The sequence below is a fragment of the Hemibagrus wyckioides genome, linkage group LG06 (assembly GCF_019097595.1).
Source record: "Hemibagrus wyckioides isolate EC202008001 linkage group LG06, SWU_Hwy_1.0, whole genome shotgun sequence".
Taxonomy (NCBI): domain Eukaryota; kingdom Metazoa; phylum Chordata; class Actinopteri; order Siluriformes; family Bagridae; genus Hemibagrus; species Hemibagrus wyckioides.
Genome location: NC_080715.1, coordinates 44,129,291 through 44,157,214, shown reverse-complemented (window position 1 = coordinate 44,157,214; position 27,924 = coordinate 44,129,291). Strand labels below are relative to the sequence as shown.

The 27,924-nt window shown below is 41.3% G+C and overlaps 3 protein-coding genes across 3 annotated transcripts; all 3 read left to right on the top strand.

Annotated features, from left to right (window-relative positions):
• The first annotated feature begins 8,359 nt into the window (after positions 1-8,359).
• LOC131355238 (trace amine-associated receptor 13c-like) lies at positions 8,360-9,340 on the top strand. The gene has a single exon (XM_058393552.1). The coding sequence runs from the start codon at positions 8,360-8,362 to the stop codon at positions 9,338-9,340; it is 981 nt and encodes a 326-aa protein (XP_058249535.1).
• A 12,870-nt stretch (positions 9,341-22,210) lies between these two features.
• On the top strand, positions 22,211-23,203 carry LOC131354981 (trace amine-associated receptor 13c-like). The gene has a single exon (XM_058393126.1). The coding sequence runs from the start codon at positions 22,211-22,213 to the stop codon at positions 23,201-23,203; it is 993 nt and encodes a 330-aa protein (XP_058249109.1).
• A 2,560-nt stretch (positions 23,204-25,763) lies between these two features.
• On the top strand, positions 25,764-26,768 carry LOC131354970 (trace amine-associated receptor 13c-like). The gene has a single exon (XM_058393111.1). The coding sequence runs from the start codon at positions 25,764-25,766 to the stop codon at positions 26,766-26,768; it is 1,005 nt and encodes a 334-aa protein (XP_058249094.1).
• The last annotated feature ends 1,156 nt before the right edge of the window (positions 26,769-27,924 follow it).

Sequence of the window (27,924 nt, the reverse complement as noted above, 5' to 3'; positions counted from 1 at the left end):
CGTGACTACAGGCCTCTGGAACCTAGGAGTCTAAACCTCAGCAGTGGATGAAAAGACATCAGTGAGCTGGTCAACTAGTTCAGTGGTTCTTGCATGGGCCCTGACTGTGTACCAGAAACTTACAGAAGGCAGGAGAATGTACCTGATCACCTAACTGGAACTCTAGGCTCAATCTGTCAATCTGCTCCTGCATATCATGTACATACTCACTGAGAGAGCCTGCTGTGCTCATGCTTACATATTCCAACACTGTAGCGACACAGTTCAGTGGCAAAGTGGAAACACACAAGAGGATGAGGCAGAAAAAATAAGTGCTCTTTTATTTTAGTGGTAGTAGGGAAGTGAATTGTGAGAGAGTGAGGAGTAGCTGTGATGTAGGATCCATTTGCAGTTTATTAGAAATCGACAAACAAAGACATGAATCGTGAAACGAGGCAAAAGTTCAAAATCGGAAAGCAACCACTATAGCAACCAAAACTGAAAGCACGAAAATGAATTTGAAATCAGGAAACAACAGGCAATGATCATATACAGTAATTCCACAATAGCATAAGATATTCCAAGGCTTGGTATGTCTAATAAGAGTGATACTTCACGTGGAATGCAGATTATCTGGAAGGGGCTGATAAACCGAGGGCTAAGCTTTCAAAATGGCAGTTAAATTCTCAGGTTTTGAGTGGACAACCAGACTCGTTGTCCCACTTGGTAGTTAGGGTGTTGGCATCTACATCGATCAGCTTGAATTCGTTGTCTCCTTATGGTCCATTGGAGATGAACATGTGCCCTTTCCCAGACTTCCTGACTTTTCTGGGACCCCTCATCCACTGCGGGCATGTCTGAGGGTACACCTGACCATGGAAACAGCGGTGGTTGGTAACCAAGGACACAGTGAAATGGCGTGAGCCCAGTGGAGGAACACGTGAGTGAATTCTGGGCATATTGAGCCCAGGGGAGGAACTCACTCCAGCGGTGTTGTTCACGGCTACAATACGAACAGAGAAATCTCCTGGTTCAGACATTCAGTTTGACCATTATCCAGAACTAAGGCTTATATTGATTCCAAGCTGGTTGCAAAAGGCCTACCAATACCAGGATGACCAGAACTAGGGAGGTGGAGCAAGGTTGGAAGGTTGGAATGTTGGAATGTAGAGCTTAGACAGTGGACAGGCTGGTGGTGGGGGTTCTTCAATGTGCACTAGTTGAATGTCTTCCACCAGGTTCTCCTAAATAGGGGCCAGTATGACGGATGGAGGTAGAATCGGTTCTGGCTAGAGGGATGTGCTCATGGGGTCATGTTGCCATACCATTCTTTGTACCTGGATGATATGTCACAATAAACTGAAAGCAGGTAAAAAACAGAGCCCAATGAGCCTGGCGAGACTTCGACCAGAAAGGGAAGGTCAGGATCAGGGTGACAGAGAATGGGGGCTGTGGTAAAACTGTGCTTGAGTCCATTGAATGCGGCTCTGGCTTGATCTGTCCATGACAGTGTCTTGGGATTCCCCCTTAGCATAGATGTCAGTGGGGTGGTGATGGTGCTGTAGTTTCGTATAAAGCTTCTGTAGAAATTGACAAACCCTAGAAAGCAATGTAGTTCCTTGATTGTGGTGGGCTCTGACCACTTGGTGACAGCTTGTACTTTGCTTTGATCCATTTCGACCCCTTTGTGTGAAATAACATTTCCCAAGAATATGACAGACTCTCTGTGGAACTTGCATTTCTCTGCCTTGTAGTATAACTGGATTTGAAGAAGGCATGTAGGAGGAGGAGTAGCTAAGAATATCGTCAATGAATGCAATCACGTACTTGTACATTAAGTCTTTGAATAACTCATTGATAAATGATTTAAAAACTGCTAGAACTTTGGTTAATCTGTAGGGCATTACAGGGTATTTATAGTGGCCTCTAGTGTTATGAAACTAGAAAAAGAGTGTTCTAAGGTGGCTGGCACCAGGGTAGAGGATGGTGGTAGCACACGGTGATTGTGTTGAAACCCCTATTATCAATGCATGGGTGAAGGCCTCCATCCTTTTTCTCGACAAAAATGAAACCAGCCACTGCAGAGAAAGTCGAGAACTGAGTGTAGCCGGCTCTATGTACTTCTCCATGGCTTTGCTCCCTGGGAGAGAGAGTGGCTAGACACAGTTCCTGAGTGGCATGGCATTGTGTAGAAGGTCTATAGTATAGTCCCGGGGCAGTTGGTTGGAGATGGGTTGCTTTCTCACCTCATGGAGTTTGTGGTATTCTCGTAGGAAGTTCAAAGCTGCTGTGGTCCTTGGACTTTCAACTGATGTAGTGAGACAGGGATGTGGCTCCATGTTTTGGAAGCAGGTGTCCATACAATGTTTTAATTGTTCCTCCTTCCATGAGATTTGGGGGTCGTGGCATTGTAGCCAGGGAAAACCCAAGATGATGGGGTTAGAAGGAGATAACATAGAATGTGAGTTCCTCATGATAGAATAGTCCAATTTGGAGGGTAAGCAGTTGGGTTTGGTGGGTGAGACATTTCTTCTCGATGGGTTGACGGCCATCACTTACAGAGGGTTGGTGCAGGGATGGTGGGAAGGTGTAGTTCCTCTACGAGGTCGATGTTGATCAAGTTGATGGCCACTTCTGAATCTACTAACACTGAGACAACAAAGCACTCATGAGCATAATGTATCTTGGCAGGCAGAGATAAGCATGAAACTAAGCAGTTTCCCCCCACCTTAGAAGTAGACAGGTTCTCAGGGCATGTGAACAATTGATGACCTGGCTTTCCACAGTAGAAGCATAGCTGCTGCTGGACATGATCCTGACTCTCCTCCTCTGATACCCGGCTTCATCCTAGCTGCATGGGTTCTGGTCCCTCATCCCTAGGGCTTAGGAATTTCGTGTGTTGATAAACATTGAGGCATGCATGGGTGCTTAGACGGTGCTGATGCTGGAGGTTATCAAAGCGGATGACTGTTGATATGAAGCTGGAAAGCATGACATTGGTATCACGACATGCCATTTCCATTTGGAGGGTTGGGCAGAGTCCTTGACAGCACACAGCCAGAAGTGCAGTGCTGTTCCAACCGCTCTGGGTAGCCAGGGTGCGGAATTTTTACAGTATAGTCTGTGGCTGAATTGGTGCCCTGGCATAACTCCAATAGTTGTACCAAAATGTCCTGACCTCCTGTTTGATACTCGAACACCTTGTGAATAAGCCCAGCAAAATAGGTGAAGGAATACTTTACCTGGGTGTCGCTGTCCCACAATGCTGAAGCCCAGGCTCTCCCCATCAGAAATGATAGTACAAAGACACACTTGGTAACCTCCTCCCTGTATACCGGCTGATGGGCGAATAAATTGTCATGGAGAAATCCATGACAGCGATCTGCAGAGCCATCAAACTTGTCCTTTGAGCGCCATGTGTGGTAGCCATGTGTAGTAATGATCATACACAGTAATTCCACAATAGAATAAGGTATTACAAGGATTGGTACATCTAACAAGAATGACACTTTGTGCTCGCTGCTAAAATAGCTGAAAATCCCAAAAGTGTTCTTCATAGGTGTTTCAGAATTTGGGAGAGGTGCTCCCACTGATGCTCTGAAGTCAGATGAGATGTTACAACTACAAGGGAAAGTATATGGCCAAAGTATATTAATGCAATTTATATGACACCTCCTTACAGCCAAAATCTTTACAGAACAAATGCAGTGTCACCTAACCCTAATCCTAAGCATTCAAAGTTTCTGTTAAATGGTTCTGGCAAAATGGTGAGTGATTCTACATTTCACTTGTGGCATGACTGTTTATGTTTATCAAAAGAATTCCACTGTGCTATAATGTAATGTGTGAAATAAAGCCTTCTTACTCTGAAAAGGCTGAGGACCAGATGTATGTTTTTTTGGTCCTAAGAACATTAGCAAAATGCTTTGATCAACTTACTGTAACTGGCTTATTTTATGAATACTTACTGGCACCAGTTGTTTTGGTGAGTATTCTCCTTCACTTATGTTTTCAGTCCTGTGTTTGTTCCAGAAGAACAACCCATGGACCTGAATTGTACATCTGATCTGATAGTGGTGGCAGGTTTTTATTCAGACACGGCCTAAAATACACAAAATACCTCACAACTGAAATGTGAGATAAAGCTGACATTAACTGTATTACAATATACTTGTTAAATGGTCACTACATTGAACATATGTTGAACGGTTTTGATTTTCTTGTCTTCATGTACCTCATGACATTACAGTACTCCATCCCCGCAACGGTCCCCAATGGGATCCAGGTCCAGGATGTGCCAAACCAGCACCCACGAGCACTCCCTTTTGGAGCAGACCCCACCGTCAAGCAAATACTGCATGCCCTGGTGGTGGCAATGGGGTCCCAAGGTCGACCTTAACGTAAAGCCCAGAGACCCGTCATCGATGGGCGGGGAAGAGGAGCTGGCTCAGTGGTAGGTGCCCAGGGAATGCAGAGGACCGACTTCAGCCTAGACACATGGAAAGTGGGTCTAAACCCCATAGAGGGAGGAATCTCCAGATGGTAGGCCCACGGACTTATCTGCCTCAGGATCTTAAATCAACCAGTAGAGCGAGGGACCAGTTTCCTGAGCTCAACCTGCAGCGGCAGATATCTTTGAATTGAATTGAACTGAATGCCACTACCCTGCAAGAGGAAGTCATGGGCTGGGGGTTGGAGTCAGGTAATGGAGGGTCCTACTGACACAAAAGTGCCTCTGGCCTGAAACTCTTTGACCCTGGTTTGGACGACAATGTGAAGTCAAAGTGGGCAGAGAACACAGACCCCCTGGCCTGCTGGATATAGCTCAGGTTTTTGGGATCAGTGCGGATGAGGAATGGCAGCCTGGCTCCCTCCAGCCAGCGTCCCCATTCCTTCAAGGCCAGTTTAATGGCCAAGAGAACATGACTCCCCACATCAAGGTCTCTCTCAGGGACAGTTAGCCAGTGGGAGAGATATGCACAGGGGTGCAGTTCCCCTTTTGGTCCCAAACATTGGGACAGAACTGCTCCCACCCCAGGGTTGGAGGCGTCAATCTCCACTATAAACTGAGCACTGGGATTGGGCCTCCGAAGGACAGGGGCTGAAGTCAACCTGTGCTTCAGGGCCTCAAAAGCTTTCTGCCCCTCACCTGGGTTATGTAATTGCAACCAGGACAAACCTAGGATAAGGCTGAGCTCAGAAGCCTTAGTAACATATAGAAAAATGAGTTCTGTGTGATGCCCTATACGCAAAGTAAGAGAGGCTGTCTTGGAAATTATCGGCCCAGAGGGCCAGTGGTCACCCATCCAGGGCAGAGACCTGGTAATGGATGCAACAGGCCCTCTAGTGATAAGCCTAGGTGGCAGGCCACTCCTTTGTCAACAAAATTACCTGTGGACCCCGAGCCAATAAAGACCCAGAGGTCCGCTTGTCTGCCCTTGCCCCAAAGAAGGGTGGTCGGCAGACATAGGCCTGACGTGCGAGTGGTCGCATTTAGGACCAGCCCAGACCTCTTGCCTCCTAGTGAGTTGCTGGCTTGAGCCCTGAGGCAGGAATGGGTTTCGGGTAGCAGATCTCTCCTGCCCTGGTAAGCTGGTGACCCCCAACTGCATGAGTTCTGGAGGAGTCTCTGACAGTTCAAGAGCCCCAGGAGAGGCTAGGCATCCTTGCCTACAGGTATGCCTAAGTTGAGTTTCCTCACTTGCCTGGTGCTCTAACCATCTCTCCTGAAGATGATTGTCCAAGCGTATAGCAAGCTCATACAGGGTCTCCAGGTCATTGGGAGGGTCCCGAGCTGCCAGCTCGTCTTTTAACTCCTCTGAAAGGCCCTGTACATAAGCTTCCTGGAGGGCTTGCTCATTCCAACCTGAGCCAGCCGCCACAGTTCAAAACTTGATAGTATATGCAGCCATGGAGCGTATGCCTTGCTGCATCCGGAGGAGAGAGGAGGTCAGGCCCCTTTCTCTGGAGGGGTGATCAAAGGTGCTCTGTAGGGCTGTGATAAAGGTGTAGACAGTGGGGTGGTCAGGTAGGCGGTGTTGCCAGACTGCAGTTGCCCAAGCCAGAGCCTTACCAGTCAAGAGGGCAATCATATAAGCTATCTTTCCTCTCTGTTGGAAACTGGGAGGACTGCATCTCAAATACAAGAGAGCACTGCAAAATAAATGGATTGCACCCCCTGGATTGCCCGGCATAGGGCTGAAGGGGCAAGTGTGTTTTTTTAACAAGTTCCGCTCAGGGCACCACCAGCAGTGGAGGCACCCTGGGACTGCAGGCAAAAGACCCTGAATCTGCCCCAGCTGTGCTGAGATTCCCTGGACATCAGTAAAAAAGGCTGCAAGGGCCTGCTCATGTTTCTCAAGGGCCGTGGCTTCACCCGCCACAATCTGCCCTATCTGCTCCTGACCGGCTGATTCACATTCTGGTGCAGACATACTGTTACTGTGTAAATGGATAAAAGCCGGTAGAAGATTTAACCAAGGTGTGTTAGAAGCACGTCAGGGCACGCACAGATGCCGCAAGGTGAGGGGAAAAGCCTTGCTTATCACAGTCAAGTTTAGGCAACTCGAGCAATTCCCTCACCGAGTCAAGGTCAAAACTTATTAAGTAAGAAATGGTGACGGGCTGATTCTCAGCCTTCATATTTGTATTGGTTACAACATATTTGGTTACAAAAGAACATTACATTTATAGTGGTGAGAGAAAGCAGAGATCGTGCATTTGCTATGTGCCCTCCATATGCTCTAAATTTGCCCTTGCAATTCCACAACTCATACTCATTCAATATAAATAAAAATGTTGTTGGCAATTTCAGATACACAGAATGGAAATAGAGCATCCTAGACCTATTCTTCTGTATTCTTTGCTGCTGCAGGGTTAATGCTAAATTCATTTGCAGAATGATCTTCATTTTGTTTGTTTATCTTCCATGTCTTGAGTAGCATCAAATTAAAATGACTTAAAAAAATAAAATGATTAAAAAAAGCTCTGTCCCACTAAATCACCTCAAGAAAGTTTACATTTTTACTTTAGCCACTCCATTTGAAAAGAGCAAGTTATCTTTTGTCTCATAGTTAAAATCAATGCTTTTAACTCCAGTGTTGGTCTTTTCCGTTATTTAGCTTCCTGATTTGACTGAAAGGCCAGTTTTGAGAATTTTTTAAGCTTAGATATACAATATAATCTTCCATTTTGGTAGTCACAAAAAACATAGGAACAAAAAAGAGAAATTAATAGATGGCTGCAGTGTACTAGACTTTCTGATATCACTATCTTATTGCCGCATGGAGCCTCTGCGTAGAAGAACAGCTGCAACAAGCACCTGTTGAGCTCACCTCTGACCCCTTTCAGTGCAGAACAGTACAGTCTGCCTCACCTTGTGCCTTTTCACTACAGTTTTATGTCTGATCAACAAGATTAAATATGTCACACACATTCTTTAAATATATTAGCTAGACTGTGGATTGTCTGGGTGTATAATAAACGTGTCTGCAAAAATTATATTGGTGACATACAGAGAGACAGACACGTGCTAATTGCATGCATCAAACGAGGTGAGGTTAGGCTCCTAGCTCATGTTTCTCACCTGTATTTGAACAGGAAATGCGCAAATTCAGCAATTTTGATTATAAAAATGATCAGAATGATTGAAATCATACAGAAAACAAATTTATAGCACAGACCACTGTACAAATTTATTTTATGTTACCATTATTAGTTTTTTCTTTGTTTTGTTTTTTACTTTTCATGATGACAGGCCTCACATAACCGCAAGTCCCTAAGTGTAAATCAATACTGACAAGTTTACAGTAATGCTGACAAAAGCCATAGCTAGATCACTGACTGAAAATAAGTGAAAAATCAGTATTTTAGTTGTGTAAAGCACTAGGTGAAATGGGTAAAAGCACAGTCATTTACTAGCCTCAGATCTTGTACAAAATGCCACACCCCTGAAGACCTCAAGACAGGAATTATAGAGTTATATCCTGCAGAGGCCTCACATAAGGTGTCCCTTCATGCCACCCATGTTCAACCCACGTGTTAAAAGTCTAAAACTGCTTGGGAACTGAGTAAGTTTCTGGTTCAGGAACATTAACTAAATGCTGTGATCTACTTTTAACTGGCATATTTTCTCTATGTACCTTTACATAAGTCAAACAAAACCAAACGAGTCCCATCAGTCCAGTCAAAAGCACGTGAAACATTCTGTAGATATTTAGTTTAGACCTTTCGTTACAACAAGCCATGACATCATATCTGTTATACTGTCACTCAAATTAGGGAGGCGTGACTAATTTCTCAACTATAAAATCACCAGCGCTTCTGAGCCATAAGTCTTATAATTATGATTTTTTTATTTTCTGTTACAAATGCTGTATTCATGAACCTGACGGAGTTTAATCAGTCTGATCGCTGTGAGCATTTCTCCTGTCCAGAGAGATCTGTATCTCCTGCAGTTTATATCTTACTGTACGTGTGTTCAGCTGCTGTGGTTCTGCTAACAGTGTGTGGAAATCTGCTGGTCATCATCTCTGTTCTTCACTTCAAGCAGCTTCACACACCAACCAACATGCTGGTGCTCTCTCTGGCTGTGTCGGATTTCTTTGTTGGCATTTTTTTAATGCTGCCGATGTTAATCTGGACAATCGAGTCATGCTGGATTTTTGGGAGAGATTTCTGCGCCGTCTTTTTGATAATAAGTGGTTTCTTCTTAAGTTTATCAGTCTATAATATTGCGCTGATTGCCGTGGATCGGTATTTGGCTCTTTCAAACCCCTTTTTCTACATGAACAGAGTCTCTGTGAAGATCACTTGTGTTGTAATTATTTTTGGCTGGTGTGTGGTGTGGGTCTATATCTTAACACTCATGTATTTCAGTGGAAATTTCACACGTTCTGGAGAATGTTTTTACATTCTGAATGAGGTTTGGTCTGTAATTGATCTTGTGATAACATTTATATTTCCACTTTCTGTCATAATCATATTGTATACTCTAGTTTTTGTGATTGCTAAGAAACATGCCACTGCTATCAGAGAGCTTAATAATCACACACGGCCTAAAACACAGAAAATCCCCTCACACTCCATGAAATCTGAGAGAAAAGCAGCTAGAATCCTCAGCATTTTAGTGTCTGTGTTTCTGGTGTGTTTACTTCCATATTTTATTTACAGTTTATTAGGTAATATTATTGAACTACAGATAGAAACAATTCTGAAACTCATTACCATACTTTATCTTAACTCCACCATTAATCCAGTTATTTATGCTCTGTTTTACCTGTGGTTTAGGAGGTGCATTAAATTAATTATAACTCTCCAAATATTTCAAAAAGACTCTGCATTAATAAAAGTTCTTTCATGAAAAACCTTTTCACTCATTGTGATAATGTACCCACAGTACGTTGTTTTAATTATAAATTTAAATAATAAATCAAATATATCATATATATATCAAATATATAATATATACTGAACATATACAATAGCAATATTTGTTTTTAAATTGTTTGATACAGTGCAATAGAATTTATCTATTATATAGATGGCCAGAAATATATTTGCTACAAAAGCTTAAAGTAAAATGTATTAATTCAATAATTAAATTGTATATACATATTATAAGGGGAATGTATAGAATACTATATATTAGCATGCATTGAGCAAAAGACCAACAGAATTTCACGAAGTAAGTAAACGTTTAGAGGCAGAAAATGGAGGAAAATGTTTTCGATTTAAATCCCATTTCCTGCATTTACATACATTTACGGACTATGGTGATATAAAATGTCTCAATTTCTTTATTGTTCAATAGGGGCCGATCACCAAGACAAAAATGTTCACCATTAATGTTTTGTACTGTTAAACAAACTTTTATTTTAAATTAACCGCTGTACCTGAAAATGTAAAATAGATCGCTTGTTGTAAGGGTTGTTTGTCAGCGACACATTCCCCAAATCGCAGGTGTTTAGAATGGAAAAAGCAAAAAGCTTTTATGAACTGTGTGTGCTGAATCAATATTTTGTAATATCAATTGCAGATAGACAGCAGCAAAATGAATATGTAATTATATGAAAATGTTGATCTTTACTACTAATAATAATAATTGTCTTTCATGCATAAACAACCACCCTTAGTTAATGAAGAAATTAAAATATTTACATTCCTGGTGCTCATTTTCTGTGTAGCACAAATACCTAAAATAGATCATTTTATGCATCCAACACTGTATTATAGCAGGTTAGGAATAACCATCTGTAATCCTTACTTCTGTAATTCAGAAGGATGGGAAAATTGATAACACAATAGATATACTACTGATTTGGTACACAGGATGCAAGATTGGCACACAATCTCACAAACATAAAAAAATAACTTCAATCCCATCTCTCCATGTATCCTAACTGTCCACCTCATCTGTCCTCTGATATGAAAACCACTGAGTTATGATTATATTGAGTCTAACATTAAACTAGCATCCAGAGTCTGCTTGTCATACATTGCTGAGAGAAAATGCACAATTCAATGTGTACTTGTTTTCATGGTAAGAATATTCTAATCTGCATTAAATATATAGCTAACAGTCTGAAGTTGCCTAGCGACAACAGTGCATGTTAACGTTAGCTCAGTCAACATTAGGCTAACATCAACAGGTGTGAACAGTAAATATTACAGTAATGATTATCCTGACCTGAGCTAATTAACTGAATCAACAAGCTCACACCTCCTTTCTTTCTTTTCATCCATGATGACATTAAAATCATCTGTTGCTGCTTCTGGTGTTTCATCAGTGACTGTGCCACAACCGTGATACCTGTTCATTACACCTTTCAGTGAGATAGTATGCACACAATGTTCCTGGACGTGGACACACGCATCGACACAGGCAGACTCCTGTGTCCTGCTTAGTCCGGTTCCTCGGTGGTGATGACAGCATGTGGTTAATAATCCTAACAAACTAATTTGAAAAGTGGAGGGCACACAAATTGGATTTTGAAAAGTGTGTGTGTGTGGGGGGGAATTAAGCCCCTGCTTTTTGGTAAGTGGTGTAGTGTATTTTTCCCACCCCTTTGGTTATCACAGGTGGGATGGGGTTATTCAGTCACTGTGTGTTCAAAGAGATTATATATCCCGGGGCAAAAACACACTTGCTGGAGTGTATCTTCTATCCAGTTTTGGTATCACTCACTGTTGCCCATTACTAGTGGTTCTTTTCTTGTGAACTTCCTTTGCCCTTTACTAGTGATATATTTTGAATATATCTCAGCATGCTCTGTCCTGGGCTGAGATCATTTGTTTATGACCTTATCTACATGTGAACACCCCCAAAGCAGATGGAATAGAATCCTTGTGCAGTTAATAATCCACACAACAAACAAATCCAAACCATAATACAAAAGCATAGTCAAAAAAACAGATTAATGTTAATATTAGTAATATTTATAAACATATTAATGAATATAATCAATAACCAATTTAGCAAACAATCGGCAAACAAATCCAAACACTGGGAAAAAATCAGAAAAATGAGACAACCAACCTGGGTCACAACAGTGGCAAACAATGGCATATGAAATGGCTTGGTAAGTCACAAATGGATCAATCAAACTGTCAATGAATACTGGAAGTGAACAGGAATCGAACCAAAAGTGGTTCAGTATTCAGCTGATGCTCCTTCTGGAGGATTGGAGGGCGGGTTGCATGGTGGGATGTTACAGATCACCCAACCCCACCCCAAGGAACATGGGGTCTCTGAACTGGTCTGTTTGGGTGAAATTTGTTGGTCAGGGCCAGACAAAGGGCACAAGAGTGTCCACAGCATTGACCCAGGCCGTGTCCTTCCCAGTCCACCAGATACTAGAGCAGACCCCTCCAGCATCTGGAGTCTAGGAAGGAGTGAACGAGGTAAGATGGGTAGATTTGATGTCTAATGGTGGTGGTGGTTCTGTGTCGGGGGGGTCTTAGTTTGGTGATGTGTTTGAGGAGTGATATGTGAAATGTGGGTGATATATGCAGTATGAGTGTGGGAGCTGGAGGTGGTAGGTGACAGGGTTGACTTGCCTAAGGATTTTGAAGGGTCAGATTAATTGTGAGCTTGGGTTGAGGGCAAATTCTGCAATCTGTCTGAATGCGTTTTCACCACACAGCTCTTTGGAGACACACATGGGCACTTTTCCAGACTGCTTGGCTTCGTATCCAGTAATCTAAAGCTGGCACAGCATAGGGTTCACTAGACCATGGGAACAGAGGGGCTGGTAGCCTAGTATACATTGAACAGGGGGGGGGGGTCCAGTGGAAGAATGGATGTGTGAGTTTTGGGCATACTAGTCCAGGAAAGAAACTCACTCCACAGGTGATTCTCACAAGAGCAGACAGACCTCAAATAACATCCAAGTTCTTAGTTAAGCCATTCAGCTTGCCCATTGGACTGAATGTGATAACTTGAGGTTAGAGTCACATTGAGGCATTTGGTGTTCTTGATGTATTCTATATTTTTGTGATCAGTAATCACGTGAAATGGGCATCTTGCCCCCTCTAACCAGTGCCACCACTCCTCCAGGGCTTCGATGGACAGCATCTCTCTGATGCCGATGTCATAGTTCGCTTTGGGGGGTGTTAGCTTTCTGGAGTAGAAGGCACAGGGGAACAATTTTCTGGGCTCTCCATGGTGTTGTGCCAGAACTACACTAATACCACAGCTTATGGCATCTGCTGCCACCATGAAGGGTGCACATGGGTCAAGGCTTCAAGATGGGGGCTGCAATGAAAGAAGTTTTAAGTCTCTCGGAGGTCGCCTTGGTGGCTTTCATTTGGTAAAATTTCTTAGGTTCGGAGCAGTGTGGTCAGGGGAGAGGCAAGAACTGTAGTTCCTGATAAATCATCTATAGACATTTGGAAACCTTAGGAAACATTGCATTTCCTTGATAGTGGCAGGTAAAGGCCATTCAGTCACTGCTTGTACCTTGCTACGATCCATTTCTACTCTGTGCCATGTGATTACATATTCCAAGAACATAATTGTGTTTCTGTGGAACTCACATTTCTCAGTTTTAGCATAGAGTTTGTGTTGCTGAAGGAGCTTGAGAATGGTGTGGACATGGTGGACGCGATCTTCCATGACAGCAGAGCAGACCAGAATAGTATATATGTAGATATTGACACAGTGAACCAAGTCTCTGAAAATTTAACTGATAAAATCCTAGAATACCGTGAGCATGTTGGTCAAGCCATATGATATTACCAGGTACTCATAGTGCCCCCTAGTAGTGTGAAAGGTGGTTTTCATTTATCCCCCTCCTTAATCCAAATAAGGTTGTAGGTGCTTATCACATCTTAGGAGTCCACCATCTTTCTTTTCCACAGAAAAAAAATCCTGTGGCAGCATGTGATGCAGAGGGTCAGATGTACCCAGCCACCAGGGCTTCTTCTATATCAGGGATCCTCAAATCTGGCCCACAAGATCCACTTTCCTGCAGAGTTTAGCGCTAACCTTAATCAAACACATCTGAGCATGCTAATCAGTGTCTTCAGGATCATTAGTAAATCACAGGTAGAGGAGTTTGATCAGGGTTGGAGCTAAATCTGCAGTCGGTTGGCCCTCCAGGGAAAGATTTGAGGAACCCTGTTCTATATACTCCTCTATGGCTTTGCCTTCTGGACCTGATAAGAGGGTAAACCCAACACTTAAATGGCATGGCATTGGGTAGCAAGTCTAGGGAATAGTACCAAGGGAGGTGAGGGGGAAGTTGCGTCACTTGTTCCTTACTAAAAACTTCCATGAGGTTACTGTATTCTGGGGGAACTGTCACTCGTTAGGAATCGGGACTCTCCACAGAGGTTGTCATGTATTCGACAATAGAGGTACCACTGGGTGAGTTGACATGACAGGTGGGGGTTGTGTAGGTGCAGCTAGAGGAATCCCAGGATGATGGGGTTAAAATAGTCCAGACAAGGTCGATCAGGGTCACTTCGGCTCTGGAGTCGACTTGGAAAATGGAATTGCTGAGCATAACATATAGTAAGATTGTGCCACAGTGTGCCCTAGGTGTCTTTAGTGTTCTGGAGATGAATGGGCTAGGACAATGCTACCAGGAGCTCTTTGGACAGCATGGCCCCAATCTTTTTCAGTGCCCACTGGTTTCGAGTGCACCAATTTTTTTTTTTCAGACACTGCAACACAGCCATCAAGGTAAGTCAGTCTTCTTGGTTTGTGGGTGGAGTTAAGGTGCATGTGTCTTCTGGTTGGAACAATTTAAGTTTGTAGCAGCAACCTGTGCAGTTTGTAGGTGATTCAGTGTTTTTTGAATCCCTTGAGCCAAGGCTAATTAAGGGACTGTTCAGTGTTTTAGTACTTTTTGCAGAACTTGCTGTTCTCTAACAAGGAGCTTAATGGCAAAATTCACACCTGGTGTTTGATCCATGAATCAACCAATAAATTTTCTGGTTCAATTAGAATTGGTATTTAAACAGTCCTCTTCATCATGCTGTTCACATTTTGACATCATGAGACCAAGACCACACCTAACAATTGATCAACAGTACCTCACCATTGTGAGGCTTCAAACAGGATGTTCTCAGAGGGATGTGGCCACTGAGCTTAGTGGGTCACAGAGTGTCATCAGCAGGTTGTGACAGAGATACAGAGAGACTGGAAGAGTCACAGAAAGGCATAGAAGTGGACGTCCTTTGGCCACACCCCACATTAATGACTGCTTCATTGTGAACAGTGCCCTGCGGAACCGGATGATGAATGCCACTCAACTCCAGGCACATTTAAGGGAGGTGAGAGGAACCCAAGTGTCACGTCAGACCATTCGAAACCGTTTACATCAGCGTGGTCTGCGTGCTAGACGACCTGCAATGGTACCCGACCACACCAGGTGTCGGGCCAGGGAGCATTTATGCTGGACAAGGGACCAGTGGGTCCCTTGTAATTGTAAAAAAGTGTAATTTTGGAGCACAGAAAGAAGAATAGATGCGTGACTGCATTGTGATTGGAATTTATGATAAGCAATTGTCACAAAAACTGCAAATGAAAAGTGGCCTAACATTGCACACTGCTATTGAAACAGCCAGACATTGTGAATCAATAAAATCTCAGAATACAGAGGGCAGAGCGCAGAACATGTGGATAATGTAAAATCAGCGAGAAAGAAAAAGAACACAAAAGAAATGGTAACTTAGCAAAAATGCACAGAAAAGATGAGAAAGGGAACATGCACAAGATGTGGACAATCATGATGATGCAAAAGGAAAAAATGCATGAAGTGTATTAAAGTTGGACACTTTGCAGCAGTGTGTCACTCAAAGTACAGGAGATAACTGAGACTAATGAGGAGATTCCAGCCAGGCTACTGATGGGTAGAGAAATTCGCACGACACTCCCAGTCCTGAAAGAGAGCCTGCGGCCAATGTGGCCTAACTTGGAAGCTGTTAAATGAACGATGCAAAAGCAAAGCAGTGTTATGAAAAGTACTACAATCGCAGGTACTCAACCAAACCTCTTCCACCACTTACTGTTGGTGACAAAGTCAGGCTGAAGATTGATGAGGAAAAGGCATGGACAACCACTGCGACTGTACTGCACCAGGAAGCTACACCACGCTCCTTCAAGCTGTAGATGAGGTCACATGCCCAGAAGGAATCAATGCCACATCCAACTGCTGGACAACATGCAAGCCTGATTGGTGAAGTGCTGCAGACAAGGTTCTCCTCTCTCCACACAGAAACGCTGGAGCTCTTTCAGTGTGTCCATCGGGTTCTTGGTCACTTCCCTGACTAATGCCCTTCTCCTCTCGATTGTTCAGTTTGGCTAGGCGTCCCACTCTATGAAGAGTTCTGGTGGTTTCAATCTTCTTCCATTTACAGATGACGGAGGTCACTGTGCTCATTGGGCCTTCAATGCTGCAGAAAGTTTTTGCAGCTTAATTCATTTCCAATCAACTAAACTGACCACAGGTGGACTCCAATCAAATGGTAGAAACAACTCAAAGATGATCAGTGGAAACAGGAAGCACCTGAGCACAATTTTGAGTGTCATGGCAAAGGCTGTGAATATGGTAATGGCTGTGTTTGTTTTTGTTTTAATAAATTTGCAAAGATTTTAACCAAACTTCTTTCACATTGACATTATGAGGTATTGTTTGTAGAATTTTGAGTAAAATACTGTATTTAATCAATTTTGAATAAGGCTGTAAATAATAAAATGTGGGAAAAGTGAAGTGCTGTGAATACTTTCTGGATGCACTGTGATGTGATAACTTCTATCTTATCCATGCTGAATTGACTTCCACTCCAATTTCATATGAATTCAAAATATACTTTTACTGATCTATAAAGCACTGAATGGCCTCATGCCTCAGTAGCTGACCATGCCTATTTCAGTCAAAGGTTCTTTATTAATACCTAGAATAGTCAAATAGCCGCAAGTCAAAATCCGTAGCCCAGCAGGAGAATGGCTATTCCTCATTGGGATAATGCCTGATTTCCTCTACTACTGTGTAGAGACTGGCTGGGCTTCCAGGAAGCACCCAGTGAGCACACCAGACCCTGGCCCCAAGGAAGACAAGCAGAAGCATGGACACATGCATTTCCCTATGGTTAGACCACGACTAACCAGGAAAGGAGGAGGTCTTGCTGTTATCTTTAGATCTGATGTATCCGTGACTGAAATTGCCATTCCAAGTGCAACATCTTTTGAGTGTATTGCTTTCAGAGTTAATTGTGCCTCCCCTGTTCTTATTCAGTTTATTTATCGTCCACCTAATTCAAATCTTCTGTTTATTGATGAACTTACTGAACCCCTTGCATTGGTTAGTTCTGTTTTTTCCTCACTGGTGACATTAATATTCATGTGGATAATTTAATTTCATCAAACTGTGAATTTTCTTATGATCTTTTTAACTTGACTCAACATGTTAATTTTCCTACCCACAACAAAGTTCACATACTTAATCTGATGTGTTCTGTTGGTGTTGACATCAACCAGCTTGATAATCATGAGATTCATGTTAGTGACCATAAGCTTCTAACTTTTATATATCTGTTCCTTTTTCAAGATCATTTTCTCAGATCAGTTTCTCATGTCTGATTTCTGAGCATCCAACAAGTTGATGATTACAGATGATTACAATTTCATTTTATCATCTACCTTGGATATCCTTGCTCCTGGAGGAACGTGTTGTCTCATTCATGGAATCGTCTCCTTGGTATACAAATGAGCTTAGGGCACTCAAAGTTAAAATCAACTTGAGGATAAAACTGAATCTATCTATAAGTCTATTGGTTCTTCCCCCAGCTCTGTGCTCCCTGAGGTTCTTCCTCCAAGTACTCCTATGGTTTTGTTCTCTAGTTTTGCAACAATTACCATTGATGGCATCTCAAAATTAGTGTTGACAATGAACTCAACCACTCGTATCCTTGATCCTGTTCCAACTACTGTTCTTAAGGGGTGTCTGTCAATAATCAGTCCCCTCATATTAAATATTGTCAACAATTCTCTTATTACTGGGATTGTTCCATGTCAACTCAAGGCTGCAGCTATCACACCAGTCCTTACAAAGCCTGAATATGATGCATCTGATTTAACAAATTACAGGCCCGTCTCAAATCTTTCTTTTCTGGCTAAAGTAATGGAACATGTTATGGTGCAATTATATTCTCATTTGTCATTAAACAACCTTTTAGAGCCTTTCCAATCAGGGTTTAGGTCAGGGCACAGTACTGAGACCACTCTGGTTAATGTTATGAACGACCTCCTGGCCTCAGCTGACTCTGGTGCCTGTACCATTTTGGTTTTGTTAGACCTGAGTGCAGCATTTGACATTGTATGTCACTCTATATTACTGGATGGACTAAAGAGTTGGCTCGGTATCTCTGGCACTGTGTTTCAATGGATCAGATCCTACCTTACAAATAGAACCCAGTTCTGGGAAACAACAAATCAGACATTAATCAGGTCAAATATGATGTCCCGCAGGGTTCTGTTATGGGGCCTATACTCTTTAGCATTTATATGCTTCCTCTAGGGCAAATCATTAGGAGACATGGTCTTGGGTATCATTTTTATACTGACGACACCCAAAATGTACATCAGTTCTAAGTCTGATGTTACAGTAAGTTCTCAAATCCTTTCTGAATGTTTGCAGGACATAAAGGTATGGATGCTTTACAACCTTCTGAAATTAAATATCTCCAAGACTGAGGGTCTTCTTATTGGCACACCAGCAGCCATCCACAAATGTAGCAGCTTTAATCTGTCACTGGATAAAAGCCCTGTACTGCCGTCTACACGAGCTCGTAACCTTGGTGTGATATTTGATAATCATTTGACATTGGAGGCTCATATTAGGAGTGTTACTAAATCAGCATTTTATCATCTTAGAAATATTGCTAGGATTAGGCCTTTCCTTTCTACACCTGATACTGAAAGGCTCATCCATCCTTTTATCACTTCAAGACTTGATTACTGCAACTCACTGTACATTGGTTTACCAGCAAAATCTATCAAACACCTGCAATATATTCAGAACTCAGCAGCATGTGTTCTCACTCACACAGCCTCACGGCAGCACATCAGTGGTGTCCTCTGTAATTTGCACTGGCTTCCAGTTCAGTCACGTATTGAGTTTAAAACACTTGTTTTAACTTATAAAGCTGTGCATGAATTGACTCCTTCTTATGTTTGTGATTTTGTTACCCCTTTATATGACTTCTCGTCCTCTCCACTCTGCTGATTCTCTTCTTCTTTATCATCCCCATTCCAGATTAAATGTGCCACTCCGAGGTTATGGAATATGCTTCCTTTGATTCAAGATTCAAGATTCAAGAAGCTTTATTGTCATTTCAACCACATATAGCTGGCGCAGTACATAGTGAAATGAAACAACGTTTCTCCAGGACCTGGTGCTACATAAACATACAACAACAAGTTCAATACAAAACAACAAACAACACCACAGAGCTAGGACAGAAGTTTGTCTTAGCCATGTAAAGTGCACAGTGTGCAGCTAGGTGCAAACAGAGCATAGACAAGACAGTGCAAAAAAGACAATAAATACAATAAAGACAACACAAAAGAACACAGGACACTTAGCACAGAAAAGAAAGAAAAGAACGTGTAATGGAATGTAAGTGAAATAAAATAAGATAAAATGAAATGATGTAAAAAAGTATTGTGCAAAAATATTGTGCAAAAATACACAGCAGCAGTTGAGGTAGTGCAAATAGAAATAAACATAAATATAACTATAGCAGCGGATGACAGGTAGAGGTAGTGCAGTAAGTAATGAACAGTATAAATTGTGTGTGTGTGTGTGCGTCCACACAGTCAAGAGAGAGTGTGTGTATCTGTGTGTGAGAGAGACAGAGAGTTTTGTACAGTTCAGTCCTGAGTGAGAGTGTGTGTGTGTGTGTGTGTGTGAGAGTGTAGAACAGTTCAGTCCTGAGTGAGAGTGTGTGAGAGAGTGTAGAACAGTTCAGTCCCGGGTGTTGAGGAGCCTGATGGCTTGAGGAAAGAAACTGTTACACAGTCTGGTTGTGAGGCCCGAATGCTCCGGTACCTCTTTCCAGATGGCAGGAGGGTGAAAAGTGTGTGTGAGGGGTGTGTGGGGTGTGTAAGAGTGTGTGTGAGGGGTGTGTGGGGTGTGTAAGAGTGTGTGTGAGGGGTGTGTGGGGTCAGCCACAATGCTGTTAGCTTTGCGGATGCAGTGTGCGGTGTAAATGTCCGTGATAGAGGGGAGAGAAACTCCAATGATCTTCTCAGCTGTCCTCACTATTCACTGAAGGGTCTTGCGATCTGAGACGGTGCAGTTCCCAAACCAGGCAGTGATGCAGCTGCTCAGGACGCTCTCCATGGTCCCTCTGTAGAACATAATCAGGATGGGGGAAGGGAGATGGGCTTTCCTCAGCCTCCTTAGGAAGTAGAGGTGCTGCTGGGCTTTCTTGATGATGGAGCTGGTGTTGAGTGACCAGGTGAAGTTCTCCGCCAGATGGACACCAAGGAATTTGGTGCTCTTGACGATCTCCACTGAGGATCCGTCGATGGACAGCGGAGAATGGTCACACTGTGCTCTCCTGAAGTCAACAACCATCTCTTTAGTCTGGTTGTTTGTTTGGTTAGTTTGGTTGCAGCCTCCCTAAACATGTCCCAGTCAGTGCACTCGAAACAGTCCTGAAGAGCAGAGATGGCTCCTGCTGGCCAAGTTTTAACCTGTTTCAGAACCGGTTTAGAGCGTCTGATGAGTGGTCTGTATGCTGGAATCAACATAACAGCAATATGGTCTGAGTAGCCAAGGTGGGGGCGGGGCTCCGCCCGATACACGCCGGGAATGTTTGTGTAAACAACATCCAGCGTGTTCGCCCCTCTCGTAGCAAAGTCCACATACTGATGGAATTTAGGGAGCACTGTTTAAAGATTTGCATGATTGAAATCTCCGGCGATGATAAACAGTCCGTCGGGGTGAGCATTCTGCAGCTCGCTAATAGCTCCTTAGAGCTCACACAGAGCCTCCTTAGCATTAGCACTGGGTGGAATGTACACTCCGATAATGAGAGTAGTGGTGAATTCCCGGGGTAAATAAAATGGTCTGCATCTAACAGTCACAAACTCCACTAGCGATGAGCAGTAGTTAGACACAAGCACAGAGTCCTTACACCATTCCGTGTTGATGTAAACACACACACCGCCACCGCGAGTCTTACCGCACAGAGCTGCATTCCTGTCGGTACAAAATACGGTTAGCCCGGCTAGCTGAATGGCGGCATCCGGAACTCTGTCGCTGAGCCACGTCTCCGTGAAAACAAAGACGCAGCAGTCTCTGAACTCACGCTGTGTAGTTTGCTGGAGTCGGATGTAGTCCAGTTTATTATCCAGTGAGCAGACGTGTGTAAGTGCTCTTACACTAACTATTTTTAAGAAACTGTTGAAAACCCATCTCTTTAGAATTGCTCATCATGATTAAGCGCTTAATAAGGGTTTTGATTTTATTTATTTCATTGTTTTATATTGTATCTTTGTATGTTGTATTATAATTGTTTTTACATTGTTGTAGTGCTTTGGGTATGAGAAAAGCTCCTATTGAGAACAGTGAAAAAACACAGGGCTACTGGGCAGGGCGTCATAAACTTGGCTCAGAAGCAACCAATCACATGTTGTTTAAATGGATTAAGCATTTGCGTCATTGTCCAGCTACATGATTAAGTTCTTCCTGATGACATTTCTTTGTAAATTGGAAGACATAATATTTCTGTAGACTTGTCAATTCATATGCAATTTTTTCATCATAAATAAAAATTAGTGAGATTTTTGACCTTCCTGTTTTGCTTTCCTTTTGATTTGCCTTTCTATAATGCCTCTGTGGAGAGCACACTGGCATACTGTCTGGGTGTGTGGTACGCAGGCTCCTCAGATGAGGACAGAAAAACTGTGCAGAGGGTGATAAAAACTCCTCAAAATATCATTGGCTGCCCTCTGCCCTCCCTGGATGACATATCCAGGTCCCGCTGCCTCAGCAAAGTTAAGGCCATCACAGGAGACTCTTTACATCCTGCTCATCACTTGTTTGACCTGTTGGCCCCTGGGCGGTGCTTCAGGTTAACAAAGTGTCACACCACCAGACTAACAAACTTTTTCCCCTGGGCCATTCAGACTGCAAACAATCACTGAAGACACACACACACACAATTCCACTGTGTACTTTAAACAGCACACAGTTTTTTTCAGGTTAGATTTTGTATAATTTTCATAGGAATTCCTTGTACAGTTTAAGTGTTTTTTGTATTTCTTTAATTTTTTTATATTATTTTACTATTTATTTTTTTTCTATTTTACTATTGCTATGCTCTTCATTGTAATATATTTAGGTGCACTGTTGTTGAGAAGAGAACCCACAGTTTTGTTGTACTCCTTATGTGCAATGACAATAAAGTTTATTCTATTCTATTCTATTCTATTCTATTCTATTCTATTCTATTCTATTCTATTATTGGTTTCTATCAATGTTTTCTTGCTTACAAACTTATGAACCAAACAATAAAAGGTGCTTATCTCTGCCTAATGCCTTTCTATTTTTTTTTTTGTTTGTTTGTTTCCCCAAGGCATGACATCATATTCATTAATCTCTCATTCAAACTTGGGGGCGTGCTTAATATCTAAAGTATAAATATATTGGTACTGCCTGACCTATAATTCATTTCATCATAATGTAAAAGAGGCTTTTCATAAACATCCATATTCATGAACCTGATGGAGTTTAATCAGTCTGATCGCTGTGAGCATTTCTCCTGTCCAGAGAGATCTGTATCTCCTGCAGTTTATATCTTACTGTACGTGTGTTCAGCTGCTGTGGTTCTGCTAACAGTGTGTGGAAATCTGCTGGTCATCATCTCTGTTCTTCACTTCAAGCAGCTTCACACACCAACCAACATGCTGGTGCTCTCTCTGGCTGTGTCGGATTTCCTTGTTGGTGCTTTATTGATGCCGTTGATGTTAATTTGGATGATCGAGTCATGCTGGATTTTTGATATGGGTTACTGCATCTGTTTTTTGATTACCTCTTATTTTTTAACAAGCCTGTCCATCTATAATGTCGCTCTGATCGCAGTAGATCGGTATTTGGCTCTTTCAAACCCGTTCCTCTACACAAACATTATCTCAAGTAGGACTATGTGCATTGTGGTTTCTTCTAACTGGTTTGTGTGTCTGGTGTATAACACAGCATTTTATTATTTCAATGGAAGCTTTGCAGTTTTTGTATTGTGTCCTGGAGAGTGTTATCTTTTTCTGAATGAAGTTTTATTTGCTATTGACCTTGTAGTAACATTAATATTTCCACTTTCTTTCATAATCATATTGTATACTCAGGTTTTTGTGATTGCTAAGAAACATGCCACTGCTATCAGAGAGCTTAATAATCACACACGGCCTAAAACACAGAAAATCACCTCACACTCCATGAAATCTGAGAGAAAAGCAGCTAAAGTCCTCGGCATTTTAGTGTCTGTGTTTCTGGTGTGTTTACTTCCATATTTTATTTACAGTTTATTAGGTGATTTTATTGAACTTCAGAGAGAAACATTTCAGAGACTTGCAGTTATGCTTTATCTTAACTCCACCATTAATCCAGTTATTTATGCTCTGTTTTACCCGTGGTTTAGGAGGTGCATTAAATTGATTATAACTTTGCAAATATTCCAAACAGACTCTGCATTAATCAAAGTTCTTTCATGAATGTGATTTGAACTTCTGATACAGAATAATCAGAACAATATTTCTTAAACTATCTTTAGAGATATTTTTACCTAGATAACTACCTACAAAAAAATATGTCTTCCAAACACATGTAACAATCAGACTGTGTGGAAAAAGTCCTCATTCAAATTGACAAATTTGTTTAAAACATTGTTTCATCATAATACACAAAATTAGTTAATAAAGCCCATTACACAATGTGCCTTATTAAGATATATATGCAAAAATATTTACTTGTGTATTAACATACTTAAATATCAATAAGCTTTTCCTACTTAAAATATGTTTAAGATATGTTTTCAAATATGTTGTTATAAAATGTTTTAAAACTTTAGGCAATTATTAGTAATTATTTAGTAATTATTTATTAATTCATGTTTAGTTTATATCTATTTATAAATATATTTAAAGCTAACTAAAAATGTAACTAAATTACAGTCATTTATAACCATTTTACTGGTAGTTTTTGGACAAATTTATTATGTAAATATTCACCATCCACTTTATTAGGATCACCTGTACAGTTCTCTAATCAGCTAATCATGTGGCAGCAGCACAATGTATAAAATCCTGCAGACTCAGAGCTTCAGTTAATGTTCACATCAGACTGAAGAAAAGTCTGATCTCTGTGGCTTTAACCGTGGCATGATTGTTGGTGTCAGATGCACTGGTTTGAGTATTTCTATAACTACTTATCTCCAGCTGGGATTTTCACACCCTAACCCTAACCCAGAGTTTACACAGAGTGGTGTGAAAAATGAAAGTCACTGAGTGAGTCACATTACTGTGGCTGGAAACTCCTTCTTGAACAAAGCGTTCAATGGAAAATGACCAGATTTGTTCAAACTGACAAAGGATACATCGATCAGTCATAACATTGTGAGCAGTGCCAGGTGAAGTAAATAATAATGATTATCTCCGCATCATGGCAACTGTTAGTTGGTGGGATATATTAGGCAGCAAGTGAACATTTTGTTCTCAAAGTTGATGTGTTAGAAGCAGGAAAAATGGACAAGCATAAGTATTTGAGCGAGTTTGACAAAGACCAAACTGTGATGACTAGACAACTGGATCAGAGCATCTCCAAAACTGGAGCTCTTGTTGGGTGTTCCCAGTCTGCAGTGGTCAGTATCTGTAAAAAGTAGTACAAGGAAGGAACCGTGGTGAACCGGAGACAGGTTGTAATAATACCTAGTGCATCACTGTTTCTTGTTTTTGGGGCTGCATAGCCGCAGACCAGTCTGGGTGGCCATGCTGACCCCTGTGCACTGCAGAAAGCACGAACAATGGGCACGTTAGCATCAGAACTGGACCACGGAGCAATGGAAGAAGGTGACCTGGTGTGATGAGTTACATTTTCTTTTAAATCACGTGGATGGCCGGGTGCCTGTGCGTTGCTTACCTGGGGAACACATGGCACCAAGGTGCACTATGGGAAGAAGGCAAGCCGGCAGAGGCAGTGTCATGCTTTGGGCAGTGTTTTGCTGGGAAACCTTGGGTCCTGCCATTCATGTGAATGTTACTTTGACACCTACCACCTACCTAAGCATTGTTGCAGACCATGTACACCCTTTCATGGTAACAGTATTCCCTGATGGCTGTGGCCCCTTTTAGCAGGATAATGCACTGTGCCACAAAGCAAAAATGATTCAAGAAGGGTTTGATGAGAACAACAATGAGTTTGAGGCATTGACTTGGCCTCCAGAATGTTTCATTTTAGCTGCAAGAAAACTGATTTGTTGAGAAATGTGGAATGCTGTTTTCAATTTTATCACTATGGCAACCAGTTGTAGGAACCTCCACTGGTGACTTCTTAATACAAAGACTGGTAACTTACAGCACTAAAATCACTGTATGTGTGAATGGTGCTTTAAACTGCCTGTAGTAAGATTGTTGATTGGAGCTTGACAGCTTTTCTGTAAAACTAGATGCTACAATTCTGGACACTAGGCACACATTTTTTTTCTCACCCTGGATGCCTTGGTGTAACTCTGTGTGCCTTGGAGTAAACTTCAGTGCCTTGGCATAACACTTGATTCTGCAATAACTCTGTATGCTTTATTCTAATCTTACATCCCTTGACCTGATACTAGATGCCAGACATAATAATAGATGTCTTGGTGAAATTATTTGTGGAGTTAAATTATCATGAGAATGGTACAAGGGTATAAAATACTGATACTGTTTTTCACATGGTTTTAGATCAAACATTTCTTCAGCACATCATAATTTATTCCAAAACTGCATTTAAAACATTTATTACATTTTCCCTTCATCCACACTGCAACATTTATACATGCAAAGTTTTTGTGGCCTTCATCTGTTTTTGTTAATGTTTTCTTACTTGTAAAATGAAGAGTCACATAATCTGTGCTTAATGTCTCCTGTGGTCTTTTGTGTCCCCAAGGCATGACATCATATTCATTAAGCTGTCAATGAGTGGGGGAGTGTGCCTAATTTCTAAACTATAAAACTATCTAAGCTGCCTGCCCTTTAATTCATTTGACCATAATATAAGAGCCTTTTTTAACAAAAAAAAATGCCTTTATTCATGAACCTGACAGAGTTTAATCAGTCTGACCGCTGTGAGCATTTCTCCTGTCCAGAGAGATCTGTATCTCCTGCAGTTTATATCTTACTGTACGTGTGTTCAGCTGCTGTGGTTCTGCTAACAGTGTGTGGAAATCTGCTGGTCATCATCTCTGTTCTTCACTTCAAGCAGCTTCACACACCGACCAACATGCTGGTGCTCTCTCTGGCTGTGACAGATTTCCTTGTTGGTGCTTTTGTAATGCCATCAATGTTAATCTGGACAATCAAGTCATGCTGGATTTTTGGTAGAGATTTCTGCACCATTTTTTGGTCAACTAGTAGTTTCCTCATAATCATATCAATCTATAATATCGCTCTGATTGCTGTGGATCGGTATTTGGCTCTCTCAAACCCCTTTTTCTACATGAACAGAGTCTCTGTCAGGATCACTTGTGTTGTAATTGTTTTTCACTGGTGTGTGATGATAGTCTATATCTTAGCATTCATGTATTGTAATGGATACTTTACAATTTCTGTAATCTGTCCTAGAGAATGTTTTATTGTTCTGGATGAGGTTTGGTCTGTAATTGATCTTGTAGTTTCATTTATATTTCCACTTTCTGTCATAATCATATTGTATACTCGAGTTTTTGTGATTGCTAAGAAACATGCCACTGCTATCAGAGAGCTTAATAATCACACACGACCTAAAACACAGAAAATCACCTCACACTCCATGAAATCTGAGAGAAAAGCAGCTAAAGTCCTGGGCAGTTTAGTGTCTGTGTTTCTGATGTGTTTACTTCCATATTTTATTTACAGTTTATTGGGTGATTTTAATGAATTACAGACAGAAACTTTTCAGAAAATCATTATCATACTTTATCTTAATTCCACCATTAATCCAGTTATTTATGCTCTGTTTTACCCGTGGTTTAGGAGGTGCATTAAATTAACTATAACTCTGCAAATATTTCAAACAGACTCTGCATTAATCAATGTTCTTTCATGAAGAGACTTTTTCACAACCTATACAATGTGCTTACAGTAAATATTGATGTTATATATAATTTCAGCTTCAATAACAAATCAAATTTCAACCCCTAATATATTCTAGTCCATTTATATGTGCTCTGTTTTTCCTGTGGTTTAGAAAGTGCATTAAATTAACTCATATATTCCATGAATATTAGAATGCAAATATTCCAAACAAAATCTGCAGTGTTCTTTCAGGAAATGTCCAACATGCATTACCAAGACCAGCATATTTTCGCCAAGTAAATAAAAGATTTGTACTTTTATAGCAATTAACATTTGATGTTAAAATTGTAATGTTAGTGTTCTGTACATGAACAACATTCAAATGCAAAGTCCCATATCCTATTTGCAAATCCACAGATCTGAAGTGTTACACAGATACCCAGATATAATGGAAGGCATGTTATATGTTATATACAAATCTTAGACCACTTTACATCAGCATAATTATATAACAATTGTTAAGTTATATATGCAAAAGAGCAAAAGGGCTCAGAATCAGTGGTATCTTTATATTCTTTATATATCTCTATATTGCTAAGATGAGAAAATAAATATCACAACATGATGCAGAAAAATACTAAGGCATTACAATAATAACTCTACTCATTTGGATTATTGTAATGCCTTACTGTAGGGATGTTCCAGTAGGTTCATGAACAAGCTCCAGTTAGTCCAAAATAGAGTACTAACTAGGACAAGATGATATGAACACATAACTTCTATCTAATCCACACTGAATTGAATCCAACTCAAATTTTGTATGAATGAAACATATACTATTACTGACCTATAAAGCACTGAATGCTGCAGTACTTTTTTTTTTAAAAAAAGTCTGCCATGCCTGCATCAATCACAGGTGCAGGTTCTTTATTAATACCTAGACTACTAAAGGTTACAACAGGTGGCTGAGCCTTCTCTTACAAAGGCCTACAGTTATAGAACAGCCTTCCATAACTGGAACTAGGATATTTGGATGTTGTTGCCCCCTCACTATCTCACATTCACTCAGGTTTGTTAATAGTGGAGTGGCTGCATATTTATGTCCCAGGAAGCTCTCATTTGTGTGTTTTGGCTCTCATTGCAGTTATAGATAATGTCATAGATAATCCTGCCAGAGTCCATGCCTG